This window comes from Lissotriton vulgaris, chromosome 1_2, assembly GCF_964263255.1.
Source record: "Lissotriton vulgaris chromosome 1_2, aLisVul1.2, whole genome shotgun sequence".
In the NCBI taxonomy this organism is placed as follows: domain Eukaryota; kingdom Metazoa; phylum Chordata; class Amphibia; order Caudata; family Salamandridae; genus Lissotriton; species Lissotriton vulgaris.
The window spans coordinates 266,220,864-266,241,617 of NC_141686.1; the positions used below are offsets into that span (position 1 = coordinate 266,220,864).

The window sequence follows — 20,754 nt, forward strand, 5'->3', positions numbered from 1 at the left end:
CGTGCCCAAGGATGTCTCACCTCTGGTGTGTATGCGCGTGCCCAAGGATGTCCCACCTCTGGTGTGTACGGGCGTGCCCAAAGATGTCCCACCTCTGGTATGTACACTCCTGCCCAAGGATGTCCCACCTCTGGTGTGTACACGCGTGCCCAAGGATGTCCCACCTCTGGTATGTACACTCCTGCCCAAGGATGGCTGCCATACCCCTTCGCACCAGTGGGATTGTTGTCATTCATCTGCTCAAAGAGGCCCCCAGAACGTCAGCCGCAGCTCTTGGACGCACGCCCTGCCTCACCGATGCTACCACCCCCGCCAAGGCCCGCCCCTGTCTTGGCACTCACCGTAGAGCGGGCTCCAGGTACCCCTCGGCGGGGCCTCCATGCTGTCATCCCCTGTGGCTTCCAGCAGCGCAGGGTTGGCGGTGCCCATGCTGTCTTCGTCACCCGTGATCGGCTGGTCCCCCAGGCTGGCGTCCTGCTGCCAGTTCTCTGGCGATGGCGATCCGGCCACCAGCCCGGCGAGGAGGGACAGGCAGGTGAGGGCGGCCCAGAGCGACACCTGAGGGCGAGAAGGCAGGGTCATGACCGGTGCGCAGGCAGGAGGAGAGGCGCGCAGCGGTCCCTCGGAGTGTGCGCGCCCTGTGCGCGCAGCATGCCCATCCGGGGCGCCCTGGCTACATGACGGGAATCCCGAGGGCCATGACGTGCGCGGGAAGCGCACACCCTGGCATACCTCTGCCCGCACTCACTGGGGCACCCTAGAAGCATCCCTGCCTTTAGATCTGCCCCAAGCCCCCGGGGCACCCTGCCGCCTGCCCAAGGGCACACATTTCATCTAGAGAGGCAGTAGTCCATGCTGGGACGGGGCGAGGAGCATGAGGGAGGCCTCAGCAGCAGCCAATAGCGGCGCAGAGAAAGTGCCATTCCTTTCCCCTCCGTCACGCCTGTCAGAGCTGGCCGACCTGCATTCCAGGTGAGGTGGAGGCTGCTGCGGGGGCTGGGCGCGCAGGTGAGGCCTGGCAGGTGCTGCCGACGCGCGTGGAGGTGCAGGGAGGCTGGAGGAGGACGCGCCGGGACCCTGGCCCACCCCGGCCTCCTCACAACCCCCACCCAAGCCATGTCCTCAGAGGGTGAGGGTGCTCGGCAGCCATGGGGTGGTGGGAGGTGAAGAAAGGAGTCTGGGGTGTGATCAGGGTTGAAGAAAGAGCTCGGGGATGGTTTAGAGGTTAGTTCGGAGAAAGTGTACAGTGGGGTACATAGGAAATGGAGGGGAGGGGGGGGGGCTGATATGACTGGGATAGGGGCTTAGGGTCTTACCCGTAGGCCTACATTCCAAAGGGGCGGACTACGTAAAGTCTCTGAGGGATGCCAGGGCCAAGGGCAGCCCTTAGAACTCCGAGACTGGGGGCCACCATCTTTGGGTGAGAGGGGGGGGGGGGGGGAGGACGGCGTGGCTGCGGAAACGTGGCCTGGGACCCCACTGGGGAATGGGTGCAGTGCAGTGAGAGAGGGAGTGAAGAGGTGCAAGAACTGGGGTGATGGGCTAACGCCTGCTTAAAAGATCAGTCATTTGCATAGCGCCCTCTATAAATTGAAGCGCCTTGGGGCGCTGTTAATAGATACTGCCGTTACCTACGTTTACTGGGGGTTCTAAAATGATCCTCCTTACTTTGCTCACCACAAACGAGTCTGTCTTTTGGCGCATAAACAATAATATCCTGTTTTACTTACCGTTTACTACCACAGCGTTTGGGTATTACTGGTCAATTGAATTGTACGAAGGTTCTTCACTCGGCAGAATGAAAGGCAGAGTTTGCCCTACCAGAGTTCTAACTTGTGAACTGTGGTTCGCAGCAGCGTAGCACGGAGGCCATGGGCCCTGGTGCAAGCAAGGAAAATGGCCCCTCTGACTGCTACAGGGGTAGTAAATACAGCAATTATCAGGGTTAAATGGGCCCCGGTGTCACGGCTGCACCAGCTGCCAGCAACGATCTAGCTCGCTAGCAGTTGTTATATCAAGAGGGCGTGGTATTTGCTGCTCAGAGGGCGTGGTATTTGCTGCTCAGAAGCCGCGGCAGGATAAAAGGCGGAGCCGCTCCTCCCAGGTGCAAACGAGCAGTTTACAAATAACTACTCGAACAGGTATTTGGTAACTTGGGCCCCCTTCACGATGTCCCTTTTAACTCTGAGGGGACATAAGGTGGATGGAAGAAAGAGGGGTCATGAGTTAAAGAATGGAGGGTTTCCCCAGCTCTGGGAAGTTGAACTCTGTGGCGGCGTCGCCCCACTCCCCAATGGCTCAGGGCCAGCAGGTGAAAAATACAACTATGTTCTACCATCGTTTCATTTTTAATTTGCCCGCTCTGAGCCAGCGCGTGTGGGGAGGGGGGCAGGGTATTGGGAGGAGTCCTATGTGCACTTCTAAGTGCGCATGTGTGTTTGACTGGCCGTCTCAGGCTGGCCAAACAAACATGCGCACTTAGGTTTTTCCATGTAGGTGTATTGTACAGCCGAGCTGGAGAAACTGCACAGACTCCCTTTCCTGAGCGGAGCATCTTTTCAGCCCGCTCAAGCCAATCCGTGCGCTTCTCTTATAGCATGAGAGCAGAGCATGAATCGCACAGAGAGTCTGTGCCAGGGTCTGCTGGGAGGAAGAACATGGAGGCGTGACACGAGAGGCAGGTGGCATCTTAAGGTAAGGTAAGTCCCTTTTTAAAAAAAATCATAATTAACCCCCACCACACTACCCCTACATGCTCGCCCTACCGGGCTCCCCCCACCGACTTACCACCCCGTGTTTGTGGCAGCCGCCACTGGGTGTAAGGTGGTCTTGGGGGAGTGACTGAACAAGATCTTGAGTGATGGGGTTGAGTCAGACACTACATGGATTGTAGTGTCTGTGCTTCAGAAGATTATACTACCTTCAACCCTCAGACAATCGTGGTACAAGAATATCCTGGATACAGTATCGAGGAACAATATATCGAAAGGTAGTGCATACAGGGAGGTGTAGATTTACTATTCCTAACACCACATCTACGTACCTTGAAGATGTATGTACTGCGCAGGTACATGTGCGTTGAGGTAGGGATAGAAAATCAAAACGTAATTACCTGTCGCAAATTTGTTTGTCATTTTCCTCAATATTTTTTCCCATCGATATCGTGGAGTTGATATTCAGAGTGTACACCCTCTAAAGCAAGCTCTCCTTGTATAGCTACTACTGTCTCCATCCCAGCAAAGGTTCAGGGCAGCGCTCACAACCATTACCAAATAATAGTTCTGCATGCAGGACTGACCCTCAGCCTGCCAAAAGAAATGCACCCGCCTCATAATAGTAGTCCCACATTGTTTTATTTCAGTGCTGCATACCACACTTCTTTCATTTCGAAGCCCTGTAAGTAACAGGTGGTATTTAAAGCAAGTGTAATGCTACTCAATTTACCAGCTTCAGACAGATGGAAGGCCGAGCTGGTCTTGCAGGATTTGGACTGGCGATGTGCCCATCACAGCACGCCAGGGCAAGCGTTAACTCTGTGAGCCATCTCACGCACTGTAAACAGCCTTGTGCACTGCACTATAGGCTGCACTCTGGTCGTGTCATCACTTCTTGTATGTGTTTCCAATGTAAATTGCGCTGTGCACACCACATATGTGTGCCATGTGTTTGTGTAACGTGCTCTTCAGCACCCTTCATCTATGTCTGGTCTAAAAGTAGACCCTACATCAAATTAAAAACTGCAACTGGAGGGCAGGGAGGGTCTGACAGACAGTGGGGAGCAAATAGGTAAACAATGCAGTGCTGAGACCTCAGGCTGTCCCACACAGCTGGAGGACAGGGAGGGACTGACAGACATTGGGGAGCAAGTAGGTAAACAATGCAGTGCTGAGACCTCAGGCTGTCCCACACAGCTGAGGGCAGGGAGAGCCTGACAGACAGTGGTGGGTGAGTAGGGTAAGCAATGCAGTGCAGATACCTCAGGCTGTCCCACACAGCCAGATGGCAGGGAGAGCCGGGGGGACAGTGGCAGGTCAGTAGGTAAGCAATGCAGTGCAGGGACCTCAGGCTGTCCCACACAGCTGGAGGGAGGAGAGAGTCTGACAGACAAACAGACAATGGTGGATGAATAGGTAAACAATGCAGTACAGACACATCAGACTGTCCCATGTCAGGCGTGAGCTGCTCAACCAATCTGAATATCTCATGCTTTCCCACGCCAGGTGACAGTAATTTACATAGTCCAGAAGACTTGAGCTCTCCTTACCAGGGGCCCTATTGTACATAGTGCCCCAGGGGCATAACGGACAAGATCGCCCGATTTGTGCACCCCTGCGGCACTACAGTATTACAGAAGGAGCCTCAGATGCTTGTGCAGACCCTTGTGTAACACTGAGAGTGCTGGTGCACAAGTAGCACCAGCAATATCATAAGAGGACGTTCCCTCATTTGCATGGTGGCATAGCCCCATGCAAATCAGGGAGTCACCTCTTCTGCACCAACAGCGTATGATGGACACATGAGCAGAGTCAAACAAGCCCTTAGGCAGCAAAATTGCAAACATCCACAATAACTTTGCACACCAACCCAACCTGAGAGTATTCATTGCTCAACTACCCACCTCCAACCAAGATGGCCACCTGACCGAATGTACACCCCTCACCAGAAACAACACAGCAGCAATCATGCAGACCATCCATTCAGGGGCCCCAATGAACCCATGCTCCCACCAACATCACCAATCAGCACTACCCCAACCCACATCATCAACATGTCATCACGTTCACCACTTTCCCAGATGAATGGAAACTTCCAGAAATCAGCGCTCTTCTCAAGGAGGCCACATCCGACCTGAATCAACTGAGCAACTTCCCACCCATCTCCCTGCCCATCTATCCAGTCAAAGTGAGTGAGAAGGCCATTAATGAGCAACTGATAACCCACCTCAAACTTCACCATCTTCTAGACAACACAAAATAAGGATTCAGAGAGAATCACGGCACCAAAACAGCACTCATCACAGCCACCAACAACTTTCAAAACATCCTGGACTGAGGTGAAACAGTGGCCATTATCCCGATCGACCTCTCCATGAATTCAACACTGTCTTCCACAACACCTTCATCAGAAGACTCCTCAAGATTGGCATACAAGGATCCACTCTCTTTTCCTCCCTCGTGGGAAGAACCCAAAGGGTCAGGCTGCCACCCTTCACATACATCAAGAAACTGATATGGGGTGTCCCACAGGGGTTTTCCCTCAACCCCACCCTTTTTAACATATATATGACACCGCTCACCAACATCATCAGATCACAAGACAACACCGTCGTCTCCTACAACAAAGACACCCAACTCATTTTCTCCCTCACAGACAAGGCAAACACCACCAGGACCAACTTCACCAACTGCATTGCCATGGTGACTGGATGCAAACCAACTACCTGAAGCTTAACTCCAACAAGACGGAAGTACTGGTCTTCGGCAATAAGACCTCCACATGGGACTCCACCTAGTGGCGGTTGGGGCTAGAACCAACACCCATAGACCACACAGGAAATGTAGGGTTCATCCTAGATGACAAGCTCAAAATGGCGGCTCATGTCAACGCAGTGTGCACCTCCTGCTTCCACATCCTATGCAGCCTCCGAAATATTCAAATGGTTGTCTCAGAACACCAGGTGGACATACACACAATCACTCATCATCAGCAGAAAGGACTAAGGGAACACTTCCTATGCCGGATTCTCCAAACAACTACACAGACTCCATGCAATCCAGAATACTGTCACAAGACTCATACTCACCCTTCCACACCACACCCGCATCACACTGCATTTCAGGAAGCTTCACTGGCTCCCCTTTCACAAGTGCAGCCAATTTAAACTTCTCACTCACACATACAAAGCCCTACACAGCACACAACCGGAATGTTATGTTATGTTATGTTATAGGTATTTATTGTGCGCACAGCTGCTCCAGCAAAGGAGCGTCCTGGCACCACCAACAAGGTAGAACACACCACAACACGCAGCCGAAGACAGAATAGACACAGCTAAAAGAAGAGACTAAAACAAAAATTTTTAATGGCTTACCTGAACAGCTGCATACACTCTCACCAACGCACCAGACACCTACCCTCTGCCTCACTCTCACTTAAACACACTCCCGCAAACGCAAAACTGGAGGTCGCTCCAAAGACATGGAACAACCTTCTTCAACGCATCGAAGCCTCCTCTTCACTTCTTGAGTTCCATAAGAAGCTGAAGACCTGGCTCTTGGCATAAGCACCTTTGGACCATACACCTACACACCTTGCAGAAGTGCCTGGATACCCTCTTGGGTGATTAGTGTGCTATACAAATCTACATAACATACCAGGTGGTGCATTAACAGTGTGCAACAAAAAGATGGCGCACACTCAGTGGTAGCCCTCTAGAGGGAGGGATTAGGGTCTCATGGACCCCTAAGACTTCGCCTGCATGGGGGTGCAGTCACTCACTGCACCTGCGTGAAAAAGGTCCTCTAACCCCTTTAAGGTTTAGGTGGGTTGCAGCCTGCACAGAGAAACACAAAGCGGCTTTGCAATAGCCACTCTATATTTCACTGAATGCGCTTCCCTCCTACCCCCCATGGCAGCATGAGATTGCAGCTGGCCTGAGAGCAGTGCATTAATTGTAATAGGCACACCTGTTTAAAGGTGCACCATAGCAAAAACAGGGACATTGCTCCCTATCTATGATAAAGGCTCAGATGTGATCATCACATACATTCCAGAGATCTCATGCTGTCCTACATCAGGTGGAATAGCTCACAGAAGCCAGAGATCTCACGCTGTCCGACATCAGGTGGAATAGCTCACATATCTCACACTGTCCCACGTAAGGTGTGAGAAGCTCACAGAGGGCAGAGATCTCACACTGCCCTACGTCAGGTGTGAGTAGATCACACATGTCAGAGATCTCACTCTGTCTTACATCAGGTGTGAGTAGATCACACATGTCAGAGATCTCACTCTGTCCCAGGTCAGGTGTGAGAAGCTCACAGAGGGCAGAGATCTCACGCTGTCGTACGTCAGGTGTGAGAAGCTCACAGAGGCCACAGATCTCACGCTGTCCCATGTCAGGTGTGAGTAGCTCACAGAGGTCAGGGATCTCACGCTGTCCCAGGTCAGGTGTGAGAAGCTCACAGAGGGCAGAGATCTCACGTTGTTGTACGTCAGGTGTGAGTAGCTCACAGAGGGCAGAGATCTCACGCTGTCCTACGTCAGGTACGAGTAGCTCACACAGGACAGAGATCTCACGCTGTTGTACGTCAGGTGTGAGAAACTCACAGAGGTCACAGAGGTCACAGATCTCACGCTGTTGTACGTCAGGTGTGAGAAGCTCACAGAGGGCAGAGATCTCACGCTGTCGTACGTCAGGTGTGAGAAGCTCACAGAGGGCAGAGATCTCACGCTGTTCCACGTCTGGTGTGAGTAGCTCACAGAGGTCAGAGATCTCACGCTGTCGTACGTAAGGTGTGAGAAGCTCACAGAGGGCAGAGATCTCACGCTGTCCCAGGTCAGGTGTAAGTAGTTCACAGAGGTCAGAGATCTCACGCTGTCCCACGTCAGGTGTGAGAAGCTCACAGAGGGCAGAGATCTCACGTTGTTGTACGTCAGGTGTGAGTAGCTCGCAGAGGGCAGAGATCTCACGCTGTCCCAGGTCAGGTGTGAGAAGCTCACAGAGGGCAGAGATCTCACGCTGTCCTACGTCAGGTGTGAGAAGCTCACAAAGGGCAGAGATCTCACACTGTCCGAGGTCAGGTGTGAGAAGCTCACACAGGACAGAGATCTCACGCTGTCCCAGGTCAGGTGTGAGAAGCTCACATAGGCCACAGATCTTATGCTGTCCCACGTCGGGTGTGAGTAGCTCACAGAGGGCAGAGATCTCACGCTGTCGTACGTCAGGTGTGAGAAGTTCACAGAGGTCACAGATCTCACGCTGTTGTACGTCAGGTGTGAGAACCTCACAGAGGGCAGAGATCTCATGCTGTCGTACGTCAGGTGTGAGAAGCTCACAGAGGGCAGAGATCTCACGCTGTCCCATGTCAGGTGTGAGAAGCTCACAGAGGGCAGAGATCTCACGCTGTTCCACGTCTGGTGTGAGTAGCTCACAGAGGCCACAGATCTTACGCTGTCCCACGTCAGGTGTGAGTAGCTCACAGAGGGCAGAGATCTCACGCTGTCCCGGGTCAGGTGTGAGAAGCTCACAGAGGGCAGAGAACTCACCCTGTCCCAGGTCAGGTGTGAGAAGCTCACAGAGGGCATAGATCTCACGCTGTCGTACGTCAGGTGTGAGAAGCTCACAGAGGTCACAGATCTCACGCTGTCCCACGTCAGGTGTGAGTAGCTCACACAGGTCAGAGATCTCACGCTGTCCCACGTCAGGTGTGAGAAGCTCACAGAGGGCAGAGATCTCACGCTGTCCCACGTCTGGTGTGAGTAGCTCACAGAGGCCACAGATCTTACGCTGTTCCACGTCAGGTGTGAGTAGCTCACAGAGGTCAGAGATCTCAAGCTGTCGTACGTCCGGTGTGAAGCTCACATAGGCCACAGATCTCACGCTGTCCCAGGTCGGGTTTGAGAAGCTCACAGAGGGCACAGATCTCACGCTGTCCTACGTCAGGTGTGAGTAGCTCACAGAGGACAGAGATCTCACCCTGTCCCAGGTCAGGAATGAGTAGCTCTAAGGGGCCAGAGATCTCACATTATCCTACGTCAGGTGTGAAAAGCTCACAGAGGGCAGAGATCTCACGCTGTAGTACGTCAGGTGTGAGTAGCTCACAGAGGACAGAGATCTCACCCTGTCCCAGGTCAGGAATGAGTAGCTCTAAGGGGCCAGAGATCTCACATTATCCTACGTCAGGTGTGAAAAGCTCACAGAGGGTAGAGATCTCACGCTGTCCTACGTCAGGTGTGAGTAGCTCACAGAGGCCACAGATCTCACGCTGTCCCATGTCAGGTGTGAGTAGCTCACAGAGGTCAGGGATCTCACGCTGTCCCAGGTCAGGTGTGAGTAGCTCACAGAGGGCAGAGATCTCACGCTGTCCCATGTCAGGTGTGAGTAGCTCACAGAGCTCAGGGATCTCACGCTGTCCCAGGTCAGGTGTGAGTAGCTCACAGAGGCCACAGATCTCACGCTGTCCCATGTCAGGTGTGAGTAGCTCACAGAGGTCAGGGATCTCACGCTGTCCCAGGTCAGGTGTGAGTAGCTCACAGAGGGACAGAGATCTCACGCTGTCCCATGTCAGGTGTGAGTAGCTCACAGAGGTCAGGGATCTCACGCTGTCCCAGGTCAGGTGTGAGTAGCTCACAGAGGCCACAGATCTCACACTGTCCCACGTAAGGTGTGAGAAGCTCACAGAGGTCACAGATCTCACGCTGTCCCACGTCAGGTGTGAGAAGCTCACAGAGGGCAGAGATCTCACGCTGTCCCACGTCTGGTGTGAGTAGCTCACAGAGGCCACAGATCTTACGCTGTTCCACGTCAGGTGTGAGTAGCTCACAGAGGTCAGAGATCTCAAGCTGTCGTACGTCCGGTGTGAAGCTCACATAGGCCACAGATCTCACGCTGTCCCAGGTCGGGTTTGAGAAGCTCACAGAGGGCACAGATCTCACGCTGTCCTACGTCAGGTGTGAGTAGCTCACAGAGGACAGAGATCTCACGCTGTCCCAGGTCAGGTGTGAGAAGCTCACAGAGGGCAGAGATCTCACGTTGTTGTACGTCAGGTGTGAGTAGCTCACAGAGGGCAGAGATCTCACGCTGTCCTACGTCAGGTACGAGTAGCTCACACAGGACAGAGATCTCACGCTGTTGTACGTCAGGTGTGAGAAGCTCACAGAGGTCACAGAGGTCACAGATCTCACGCTGTTGTACGTCAGGTGTGAGAAGCTCACAGAGGGCAGAGATCTCACGCTGTCGTACGTCAGGTGTGAGAAGCTCACAGAGGGCAGAGATCTCACGCTGTTCCACGTCTGGTGTGAGTAGCTCACAGAGGTCAGAGATCTCACGCTGTCGTACGTAAGGTGTGAGAAGCTCACAGAGGGCAGAGATCTCACGCTGTCCCAGGTCAGGTGTAAGTAGTTCACAGAGGTCAGAGATCTCACGCTGTCCCACGTCAGGTGTGAGAAGCTCACAGAGGGCAGAGATCTCACGTTGTTGTACGTCAGGTGTGAGTAGCTCGCAGAGGGCAGAGATCTCACGCTGTCCCAGGTCAGGTGTGAGAAGCTCACAGAGGGCAGAGATCTCACGCTGTCCTACGTCAGGTGTGAGAAGCTCACAAAGGGCAGAGATCTCACACTGTCCGAGGTCAGGTGTGAGAAGCTCACACAGGACAGAGATCTCACGCTGTCCCAGGTCAGGTGTGAGAAGCTCACATAGGCCACAGATCTTATGCTGTCCCACGTCGGGTGTGAGTAGCTCACAGAGGGCAGAGATCTCACGCTGTCGTACGTCAGGTGTGAGAAGTTCACAGAGGTCACAGATCTCACGCTGTTGTACGTCAGGTGTGAGAACCTCACAGAGGGCAGAGATCTCATGCTGTCGTACGTCAGGTGTGAGAAGCTCACAGAGGGCAGAGATCTCACGCTGTCCCATGTCAGGTGTGAGAAGCTCACAGAGGGCAGAGATCTCACGCTGTTCCACGTCTGGTGTGAGTAGCTCACAGAGGCCACAGATCTTACGCTGTCCCACGTCAGGTGTGAGTAGCTCACAGAGGGCAGAGATCTCACGCTGTCCCGGGTCAGGTGTGAGAAGCTCACAGAGGGCAGAGAACTCACCCTGTCCCAGGTCAGGTGTGAGAAGCTCACAGAGGGCATAGATCTCACGCTGTCGTACGTCAGGTGTGAGAAGCTCACAGAGGTCACAGATCTCACGCTGTCCCACGTCAGGTGTGAGTAGCTCACACAGGTCAGAGATCTCACGCTGTCCCACGTCAGGTGTGAGAAGCTCACAGAGGGCAGAGATCTCACGCTGTCCCACGTCTGGTGTGAGTAGCTCACAGAGGCCACAGATCTTACGCTGTTCCACGTCAGGTGTGAGTAGCTCACAGAGGTCAGAGATCTCAAGCTGTCGTACGTCCGGTGTGAAGCTCACATAGGCCACAGATCTCACGCTGTCCCAGGTCGGGTTTGAGAAGCTCACAGAGGGCACAGATCTCACGCTGTCCTACGTCAGGTGTGAGTAGCTCACAGAGGACAGAGATCTCACCCTGTCCCAGGTCAGGAATGAGTAGCTCTAAGGGGCCAGAGATCTCACATTATCCTACGTCAGGTGTGAAAAGCTCACAGAGGGCAGAGATCTCACGCTGTAGTACGTCAGGTGTGAGTAGCTCACAGAGGACAGAGATCTCACCCTGTCCCAGGTCAGGAATGAGTAGCTCTAAGGGGCCAGAGATCTCACATTATCCTACGTCAGGTGTGAAAAGCTCACAGAGGGTAGAGATCTCACGCTGTCCTACGTCAGGTGTGAGTAGCTCACAGAGGCCACAGATCTCACGCTGTCCCATGTCAGGTGTGAGTAGCTCACAGAGGTCAGGGATCTCACGCTGTCCCAGGTCAGGTGTGAGTAGCTCACAGAGGGCAGAGATCTCACGCTGTCCCATGTCAGGTGTGAGTAGCTCACAGAGCTCAGGGATCTCACGCTGTCCCAGGTCAGGTGTGAGTAGCTCACAGAGGCCACAGATCTCACGCTGTCCCATGTCAGGTGTGAGTAGCTCACAGAGGTCAGGGATCTCACGCTGTCCCAGGTCAGGTGTGAGTAGCTCACAGAGGGACAGAGATCTCACGCTGTCCCATGTCAGGTGTGAGTAGCTCACAGAGGTCAGGGATCTCACGCTGTCCCAGGTCAGGTGTGAGTAGCTCACAGAGGCCACAGATCTCACACTGTCCCACGTAAGGTGTGAGAAGCTCACAGAGGTCAGGGATATCACGCTGTCCCAGGTCAGGTGTGAGTAGCTCACATAGGCCGCAGATCTTACGCTGTCCCACGTCAGGTGTGAGTAGCTCACAGAGGGCAGAGATCTCACATTATCCTACGTCAGGTGTGAGTAGCTCACAGAGGGCAGCTATCTCACGCTGTCGTACTTAAGGTGTGAGAAGCTCACAGAGGGCAGAGAACTCACCCTGTCGCAGGTCAGGTGTGAGAAGCTCACAGAGGGCAGAGATCTCACGCTGTCTTACTTCAGGTATGAGAAGCTCACAGAGGGCAGAGATCTCACGCTGTCCTACGTCAGGTGTGAGAAGCTCATCCAATCCAGAGATCTCACGTATCCCAGGTCAGGAGTGAATAACACAGGGATGTAAGTGACTTCAAGCTGCACCATTGCAGGTGTAAAGTCCCGCAGCCAGCCCAGACTCCTCAAGTGTGAATTGCTCACAGAGGCGAAAGAGAGATCACACACGTTGTTTTCTTTATAGTGACTCTGAGCTGGTGCTCTTGCATTTATAACTAGTGGGCAGTGGGGGAAGGGTGCTGGTCTCAAGTCCCAGGATACAAAGAGACATGCAAGACTGAGCGAGACGCTCAAACCTCACACTGGCCACCTTGAGATGCAAAGAGCCATCCAAGCCTGGGTGAGTCTCACACCTCACACAGGCCTCCTTGAGATGGTGAGACATCGAAGAGCGGGTGAGTCCCACACCTCACACGGGCTACCTTGAGATGCAAAGTCTAAGCCTGGGTGAGTCTCGCACCTCACAGGGGTCACCTTGAGATGCACAGAGACATCCAAGCCTGGGTGAGTCTCACACCTCACATTCGCCATTTTTAGATGCAAAGAGCCATCCAAGCCTGTGTGAGTCTCACATGGGCCACCTTTAGATGCAAAGAGTCATCCAAGCCTGGGTGGGTCTCACACCTCAAAAAGGTCACCTAGAGATACAAAGAGACATCCAACCTGGGTGAGTCTCACCGCTGGCCACATTGAGGTGCAAAGAGACATCCAAGACTGGGTGTGTTCCACACCTCACAAGGGTCACCTTAAGATGCAAAGAGACATCCAAGCCTGGGTGAGTCTCACACCTCACACGGGCCCCCTAGAGATGCAAAGAGACATTTAAGCTGGGGTGAGTCTTACACCTCACAAGGGTCACCTTAAGATGCAAAGAGACATCCAAGCCTGGGTGAGTCCCACACCTCACAAGGGTCACCTTAAGATGCAAAGAGACATCCAAGCCTGGGTGAGTGTCACACCTCACACGGGCCCCCTAGAGATGCAAAGAGACATTTAAGCTGGGGTGAGTCTTACACGTCACAAGGGTCACCTTAAGATGCAAAGAGACATTCAAGCCTGGGTGAGTCTCACACCTCACACAGGCCACCCTTAGATGCAATGAGACATCTAAACCTGGGTGAGGCTCACACTTCACACGGGCCACCTTGAGATGCAAAGAGACATCGAAGCCTGGGTGAGTCACACACCTCACACAGGTCACCTAGAGTGGCAAAGAGACATCCAAGCCTGGGTGAGACCCACACGGGCCACCTTGAGATGCAAAGAGACATTGAAGCCTGGGTGAGTCCCACACCTCACACAGCCACCTTTAGATGCAAAGAGACTTCCAAGCCTGGATGAGTCCCACACCTCACAGGCGCCACCTTTAGATGCAAAGAGACATCCAAGTCTGTGTGAGTCTCACATGGGCCACCTTTAGATGCAAAGAGTCATCCAAGCCTGGGTGGGTCTCACACCTCAAAAAGGTCACCTAGAGATACAAAGAGACATCCAACCTGGGTGAGTCTCACCGCTGGCCACATTGAGGTGCAAAGAGACATCCAAGACTGGGTGTGTTCCACACCTCACAAGGGTCACCTTAAGATGCAAAGAGACATCCAAGCCTGGGTGAGTCTCACACCTCACACGGGCCCCCTAGAGATGCAAAGAGACATTTAAGCTGGGGTGAGTCTTACACCTCACAAGGGTCACCTTAAGATGCAAAGAGACATCCAAGCCTGGGTGAGTCCCACACCTCACAAGGGTCACCTTAAGATGCAAAGAGACATCCAAGCCTGGGTGAGTGTCACACCTCACACGGGCCCCCTAGAGATGCAAAGAGACATTTAAGCTGGGGTGAGTCTTACACGTCACAAGGGTCACCTTAAGATGCAAAGAGACATTCAAGCCTGGGTGAGTCTCACACCTCACACAGGCCACCCTTAGATGCAATGAGACATCTAAACCTGGGTGAGGCTCACACTTCACACGGGCCACCTTGAGATGCAAAGAGACATCGAAGCCTGGGTGAGTCACACACCTCACACAGGTCACCTAGAGTGGCAAAGAGACATCCAAGCCTGGGTGAGACCCACACGGGCCACCTGGAGATGCAAAGAGACATTGAAGCCTGGGTGAGTCCCACACCTCACACAGCCACCTTTAGATGCAAAGAGACTTCCAAGCCTGGATGAGTCCCACACCTCACAGGCGCCACCTTTAGATGCAAAGAGACATCCAAGTCTGAGTGAGTCTCACACCTCACACGGGTCACCGTAAGATTCAAAGAGACATGCAAGCCTGGGTGAGTCTCACACCTCACACAGGTCACCTTGAGATGCACAGAGACATCCAAGCCTGGGTGAGTCCCACACCTCAAGCGGGCCACCTTTAGATGCAAAGTGACATCCAAGCATGGGTGAGTCTCACGCCTCACACAGGCCCCCTTGAGACGCAAAGAGACATCCAAGACTGGGTGAGTCTCACAAGGACCACCTTTAGATGCAAAGAGACATTCAAACCTGGGTGAGTCTCACGCCTCACACAAGCCTCCTTGAGATGCAAAGAGACATCCAAGACTGGGTGAGTCTCACACCTCACACGGGCCACCTTGAGATGCAAAGAGACATCCAAAACTGAGTGAGTCCCACACCTCACACGGGCCACCTTTAGATGCAAAGAGACATCCAAGCATGGGTAAGTCTCAAACCTCACAGGGGCCACTTTTAGTTGCAAAGAGACATCCAAGCCTGGATAAGTCCCACACCGCACATGGGCTACCTTGAGATACAAAGAGACATCCAAGCCTGGGTAAGTCCCACACCTCACAGCGGCCACCTTGAGATGCGCAGAGACATCCAAGCCTGGGTGAGTATCACACGGACCACCTTTAGATGCAAAGAGACATCAAGCCTGGGTGAGTCTCGCACCTCACACAGGTAACCTTGAGATGCAAAGAGACATCCAAGCCGGGGTGAGTCTTACAACTCACAAGGGTCACCTTAAGATGCAAAGAGACATCCAAGCCTGGGTGAGTCTCACACCTCACATAGGCCACCTTGAGATGCAAAGAGACATCCAAGACTGGGTGAGTCTCACAACGACCACCTTTAGATGCAAAGAGACATCCAAGCCTGGGTGAGTCTCACACCTCACAATGGTCCCCTTAAGATGCAAAAAGACATCCAAGCCTGGGTGAGTCTCAAACCTCACAGAGGCCACCGTTAGATGCAAAGAGACATCCAAACCTGGGTGAGGCTCATACTTCACACGGGCCACCTTGAGATGCAAAGAGACATCGAAGCCTGGGTGAGTCTCACACCTCACACAGGTCACCTAGAGAGGCAAAGAGACATCCAAGCCTGGGTGAGACCCACACGGGCCACCTTGAGATGCAAAGAGACATTGAAGCCTGGGTGAGTCCCACACCTCACACGGGCCACCTTTAGATGCAAAGAGACATACAAGCCTGGATGAGTCTCACACCTCACACAGGCCACCTTTAGATGCAAAGAGACATTCAAGCCTGGGTACGTCCCACACCTCATAGACCCCTGTGAGTCTCACACCTTACAGGGGCTACCTTGAGATGCATAAACACATCCAAGCCTGGATGAGCCTCACACCTCACACGGGCCACCTTGAGATGCAAAGTGACATCCAAGCCTGGGTGAGTCCCACACCTCACACAGGTCACCTTAAGATGCAAAGAGACATCCAAGCCTGGGTGAGTCTCACACCTCACACAGGTCACCTTGAGATGCACAGAGACATCCAAGCCTGGGTGAGCCCCACACCTCAAACGGGCCACCTTTAGATGCAAAGTGACATCCAAGCATGGGTGAGTCTCACACCTCACACAGGCCCCCTTGAGATGCAAAGAGACATCCAAGACTGGGTGAGTCTCACAAGGGCCACCTTTAGATGCAAAGGGACATCCAAAACTGGGTGAGTCCCACACCTCACACGGGCCACCTTTAGATGCAAAGAGACATCCAAGCTTGGGTAAGTCTCACACCTCACATGGGCCACCTTGAGATGCAAAGAGACATCCAAGCCTGGGTAAGTCTCACACCTCACATGGGCCACCTTGAGATGCAAAGAGACATCCAAGCCTGGGTGAGTCTCACACGGACCACCTTTAGATGCAAAGAGACATCAATCCTGGGTGAGCCCTACACCTCACACGGGCCACCTTTAGATGCAAAGAGACATCCAAGCTTGGGTAAGTCTCACACCTCACATGGGCCACCTTGAGATGCAAAGAGACATCCAAGCCTGGGTGAGTCTCACACGGACCACCTTTAGATGCAAAGAGACATCAAGCCTGGGTGAGCCCTACACCTCACAGCGGCCACCTTGAGATGCGCAGAGACATCCAAGCCTTTGTGAGTCTCCTACGGGCCACCTTGAGATGCAAAGAGACATCCAAGCCTGGGTGAGTCTCGCAACTCACACGGGTCACCTTGAGATGCAAAGAGACATCCAAGCGTGGGTGAGTCTCACACCTCACACGGGCCACCTTGAGTTCCCGCAAGTGAGTGCAGTGAGGAGGCCTCTGTAGGAGTGACATGACACTGCCAACAAGAGGCTTCGGGCCTGGAGCCATCCGTCCGGTTTCTGCAGGTGGATGCCATTTCACGGGCACACGTCATCCCTTCCGGAACGGCTTTTCTTGGGCTTCGGCCAAGGATTCATCCGTGACGAGGTCACGGGCGGCCAGGTTTGAGGACTGTGGGAAGCTGGAAGCCAGGGGCTGGCGGCAGAGCCCGGCTGGATGGGCACTCGGCCAGGATTTAAGAGCCAGCACGTTCCAGTGCCCTGATTAAAAGCACCGAGAAGGCCCCGGGGTGGGGCACGAGGCGCTTCCTGGCTCGGCGTGTCACGTCATGAGACTCTGCCCGAGGAAATTCCCAGAGTGAGTGAGAAAGGGGAATCTCGTGAGACTCAAATATTGTCTCCTGGGGCATCAAAGGGACAGGGGCGGCGTGAGAGCCCCCTATGGGATGAGACGCCTGTAAGTGGTCCTAAAAAGAGTCTGTGAGAGGTCCTTCGATGGAGTCGGACACGGGTAAGGGTGACACAGCTCCGTCTTGTACCCTCGCCCTGCCCTTGGGATGCCTGCATCCCACTTCTCCGGCCATCCCTGAAGGTCACGAGAACCCCCAGGCCAAGTGTCCCTTCTGCCACCCTGGCAGAGACCGCCCTAACCCGAATACTGTGTGTACCCTCTTAGTTGAAGCAGTGCCAGAGACCTCACGCTTTAAAGCTTGGCCATGTACCCACTGTCCCAGTCCTCTCCACAGGGCCCCTGGGCTCTCCTGTGCCACTTTTGGGGGTGTCCCTAACCTGTGGGCCCCATGCCACTGGAAAATCGTGTCTGTGACAAGTGTCTGCTAAGTTACAGGCTAATACCCCTTTACCAGCTGTGACAAGGCATCAAGGGTGAACTGCCATCCTAGCCAGCCACCGACCCTCACCCAAAGTCCAGCGACTGACTGGTGCACTACTGTGTACAGACACCAAGGGCCATATTTATGAAATGTTTGGAGCTGCGCAACAAGCATCACAGGGAAACGGCAGGAATGTGCTGTATTTATTAAGGGTGGTTGGAGAACTCCCCTCCGCTGGCGGAGCCTGCAGATTTTTGCCTACACCGCGTTCCACAGAGAATGCGGAGTGTAGACAAAACTCCTACTGCGCAGTGGAGTTCTGAGGCCAGGGTCCCCACCTATAGCTCCCTGCCTCCAACCCCCATAATTAAATGTATCTTTTTTTACAATAAATAAGATATAAATAAATACACTTACCTTATACACGGCGTATCCAGGCTGCCCTCCTCCTCCTCGCAGTGGTCTTTGCGAACCCCTGCGTCATACGTACGTCGTGGTAGGACTGTGCATGCACACACAGTCCTACCACGACATATGCATGACGTAGGGATTTGCAGAGACCATGGCTAGGAGGAGGAGGGCAGCCCGGAGACGCCGCATATAAGTAAGTGTATTTATTTATATCTTATTTATTGTAAAAAAAAGGTATATTTAATTAGGGAGGGTGGAGGTGTGCGTCGTAGTTTAGAGTTTTTGCCCAAATCCGTGGAACTCCACGTAGAGCCAATCTCCCCAAGCTCCACCCAGGGTGAGTATTTATCCAATGCCGCGCATTTCAGTCCTTCCCCCTGCACTTACTCCGTGTTTCTGGGCATCCTAGTGCCAACGCAGGCACTTTTGCACCATGGTGCAAGGGTGCCTATGTTGTAAAGAGGATTATTTTTGTTCAGGAAGGGACACCTTTCTGCACAAAAACAATCCTGAGAGGTGTTTTCCTCTTTCGATGTGTGCTACAGAATGCAGCACACACAGAAAGAGGAGAAAAAACGAGGGGAAATAAACATATTTCTCCTCATTGGGCCTCTCCTGGGGAGGCGTATCTTTTTGGCCCATACCCTTGTAAATCTGGGAATGCATCAAAAACCATGAGATTTGCGTGGGAATACCCACCAGGAGCTCACTCAGGTGGATGAGACCTTCCTCCATAATATGAGACTGGCATATGGACATTAGTGGAGATGGGGGGGCATGTGTGAGCTCTGTGGATGGAGTGACACTGAGCACTGGCTCATTTAGAAGTGCATGACGGAGTGAGACCCTAGAGTGAGCTACAAGAGGACTGCAAGAGACCGCCCTCCACGTGTGTGAGCTTAGTGTGAGAGTTACTGCCAGACTGTGAGGTTTAGCTGTGGGAGCCTTTAGGTGCTGACGTCACTGGCCTTAAAAGAACCAGGATTTTCTTCCTACTTTGAACTCTGGACGAAACACACCCAAAGGGGGAGGAATGGAAAGTAAACATTGTTCTCTTCTGCACTAGAGACCTTTAGTTGAAGGAATAAAAGTTTGTTTTTCTTCAAAAGGACAAGTTGCTATGCAACCACACCCAACCAAAACACAAAAGAACAAAAAAGAGTACATGACAGGAGGCCAAAACGAGTTGGCCAGCTCACTGCAAGGAGAGCATGTAGGTATGTGGTATTTGTATAGCGCAAACCTAGCCGAAATGCAGCGTCGGGGGTTAATGGCAAGGATATAGTCAACAAGTGACTGTAGGATAGCTGGGTTCTAAGGGAGGAAGTGGAGTGTTATTTCATTGTGGTGTAATGTCCTCAAAAGAGGCGCGTCTTCAGCTCTATCCCCAATGACTCTAGCCAGACTACATCAACTAAAACTCTATAACTTGCTCCTCTACCATGCACAGTTTTCACACTAGTGATGGCATTTCAAATGTTGTGAGTGTTCTTATGAAGGCTCTGGTTTATCATGCTACAAGTGATGTATGATATATCATAGGATTTAAGGTGTGCGTGTAGAAGGTGTGAGTTGTAGTTAATGTAGTCTGGCTAACGATGTCACAACACTGTGCACGCTTCATTGTAATTATACGGCAGGGTGTAAATTATAACTTTACGTTATGACTGTAAAGTTATAATTATAACTTCAAAATTTCTAAAGTTTGTGTACAGTTGGTTTTGTATTGTAACCATATATTACGTTTTCCTAATTAAAACTAAGCTGTAACCTTTGTTTCTTCATTACATTTCAATGTTTTAAAAAAAAGTGTTTCACATCATAGAGTGAAGTGTCCTGGAGTACACTGGAGGCTTTGCTCATAGAAAGATAAGACTGTCCTATATTTGTTGTGCGTGGAAACTCTTCTGTCCTTAAAGATGCTAATAGTAAAATGCCTTGTGACTAGCAAATATTTGTAAAATTACACAAAAGTATAAGTTTACTATTGTGAATCGGGCCCATAAGGCACAGAAAGTTAGTGATATATTGGGCCTCGGTATGTCGCGATGATTTCATGGTAAAGTGCAGTACATGGCAGTGACAAAACAGTATATGATTGGGTAATGACTGCCCTTACGAAAAGTGAAAGGCAGCCATATTATTTAGACACTTTGGCTGTGTTTTGGATGTGTACCGTCCTACTGTTTATTACGTGTGTAAAAAGGGATGAGTCAGTTTATATAAGCATGTAAAGACAAGTAAAATATGTTTTATTACTTGATGTATTTGTTTAATAAAGAATAAAGTTTGCAGAGTATCGCCGTACTACCATATTTTTTAGACTGCAGTTACTCTGTGCTGGGGTTTTAATGGCAAATATAGTGTAATACAGTGTTTATTTTAAATTTTAACTTTTTTTATTTATGTAACTACACTGTACTACAGGATATTTCCCTTGAAAACCCCGAACGCAGACTAAGAGGCCCATTAGGATCTCGGACGGATCGCCACCGCCCGCATGGCAGTGGCGATCCACCCAAGATCCTTCCGCCCGCCACCCATTCCCCCCGCCATATAACTATGGCGGGGGGACCACGTCGGACAGAAAGACCATCCGCCGCTTTTCAAAAAGGGTTTAATATGGTGGCGTGTCTGTTAGACACCGCCAGCCATATTATCATGGGTGCGGAAAGATTCCTTTCCGTGGCGGCATTGCC

At 52.3% G+C, this 20,754-nt stretch overlaps 1 protein-coding gene and 1 long non-coding RNA gene across 2 annotated transcripts in view; one reads left to right on the plus strand and one right to left on the minus strand.

Annotated features, from left to right (window-relative positions):
* Positions 1–20,754, minus strand: part of LOC147736465 (glial cell line-derived neurotrophic factor-like) — a 207,868-nt gene that overhangs the window by 14,113 nt on the left and 173,001 nt on the right. Inside the window, exon 3 of the mRNA XM_086953193.1 lies at positions 342–558. Coding sequence (XP_086809319.1) covers positions 342–558 — 217 coding nt within the window. The remainder of the gene's footprint in view (positions 1–341; positions 559–20,754) is intronic.
* The window catches only part of LOC147736466 (uncharacterized), a 259,360-nt gene continuing 238,961 nt past the window's right edge, over positions 356–20,754 (plus strand). Inside the window, exon 1 of the long non-coding RNA XR_015307560.1 lies at positions 356–535. This is a non-coding gene — a long non-coding RNA (uncharacterized LOC147736466). The remainder of the gene's footprint in view (positions 536–20,754) is intronic.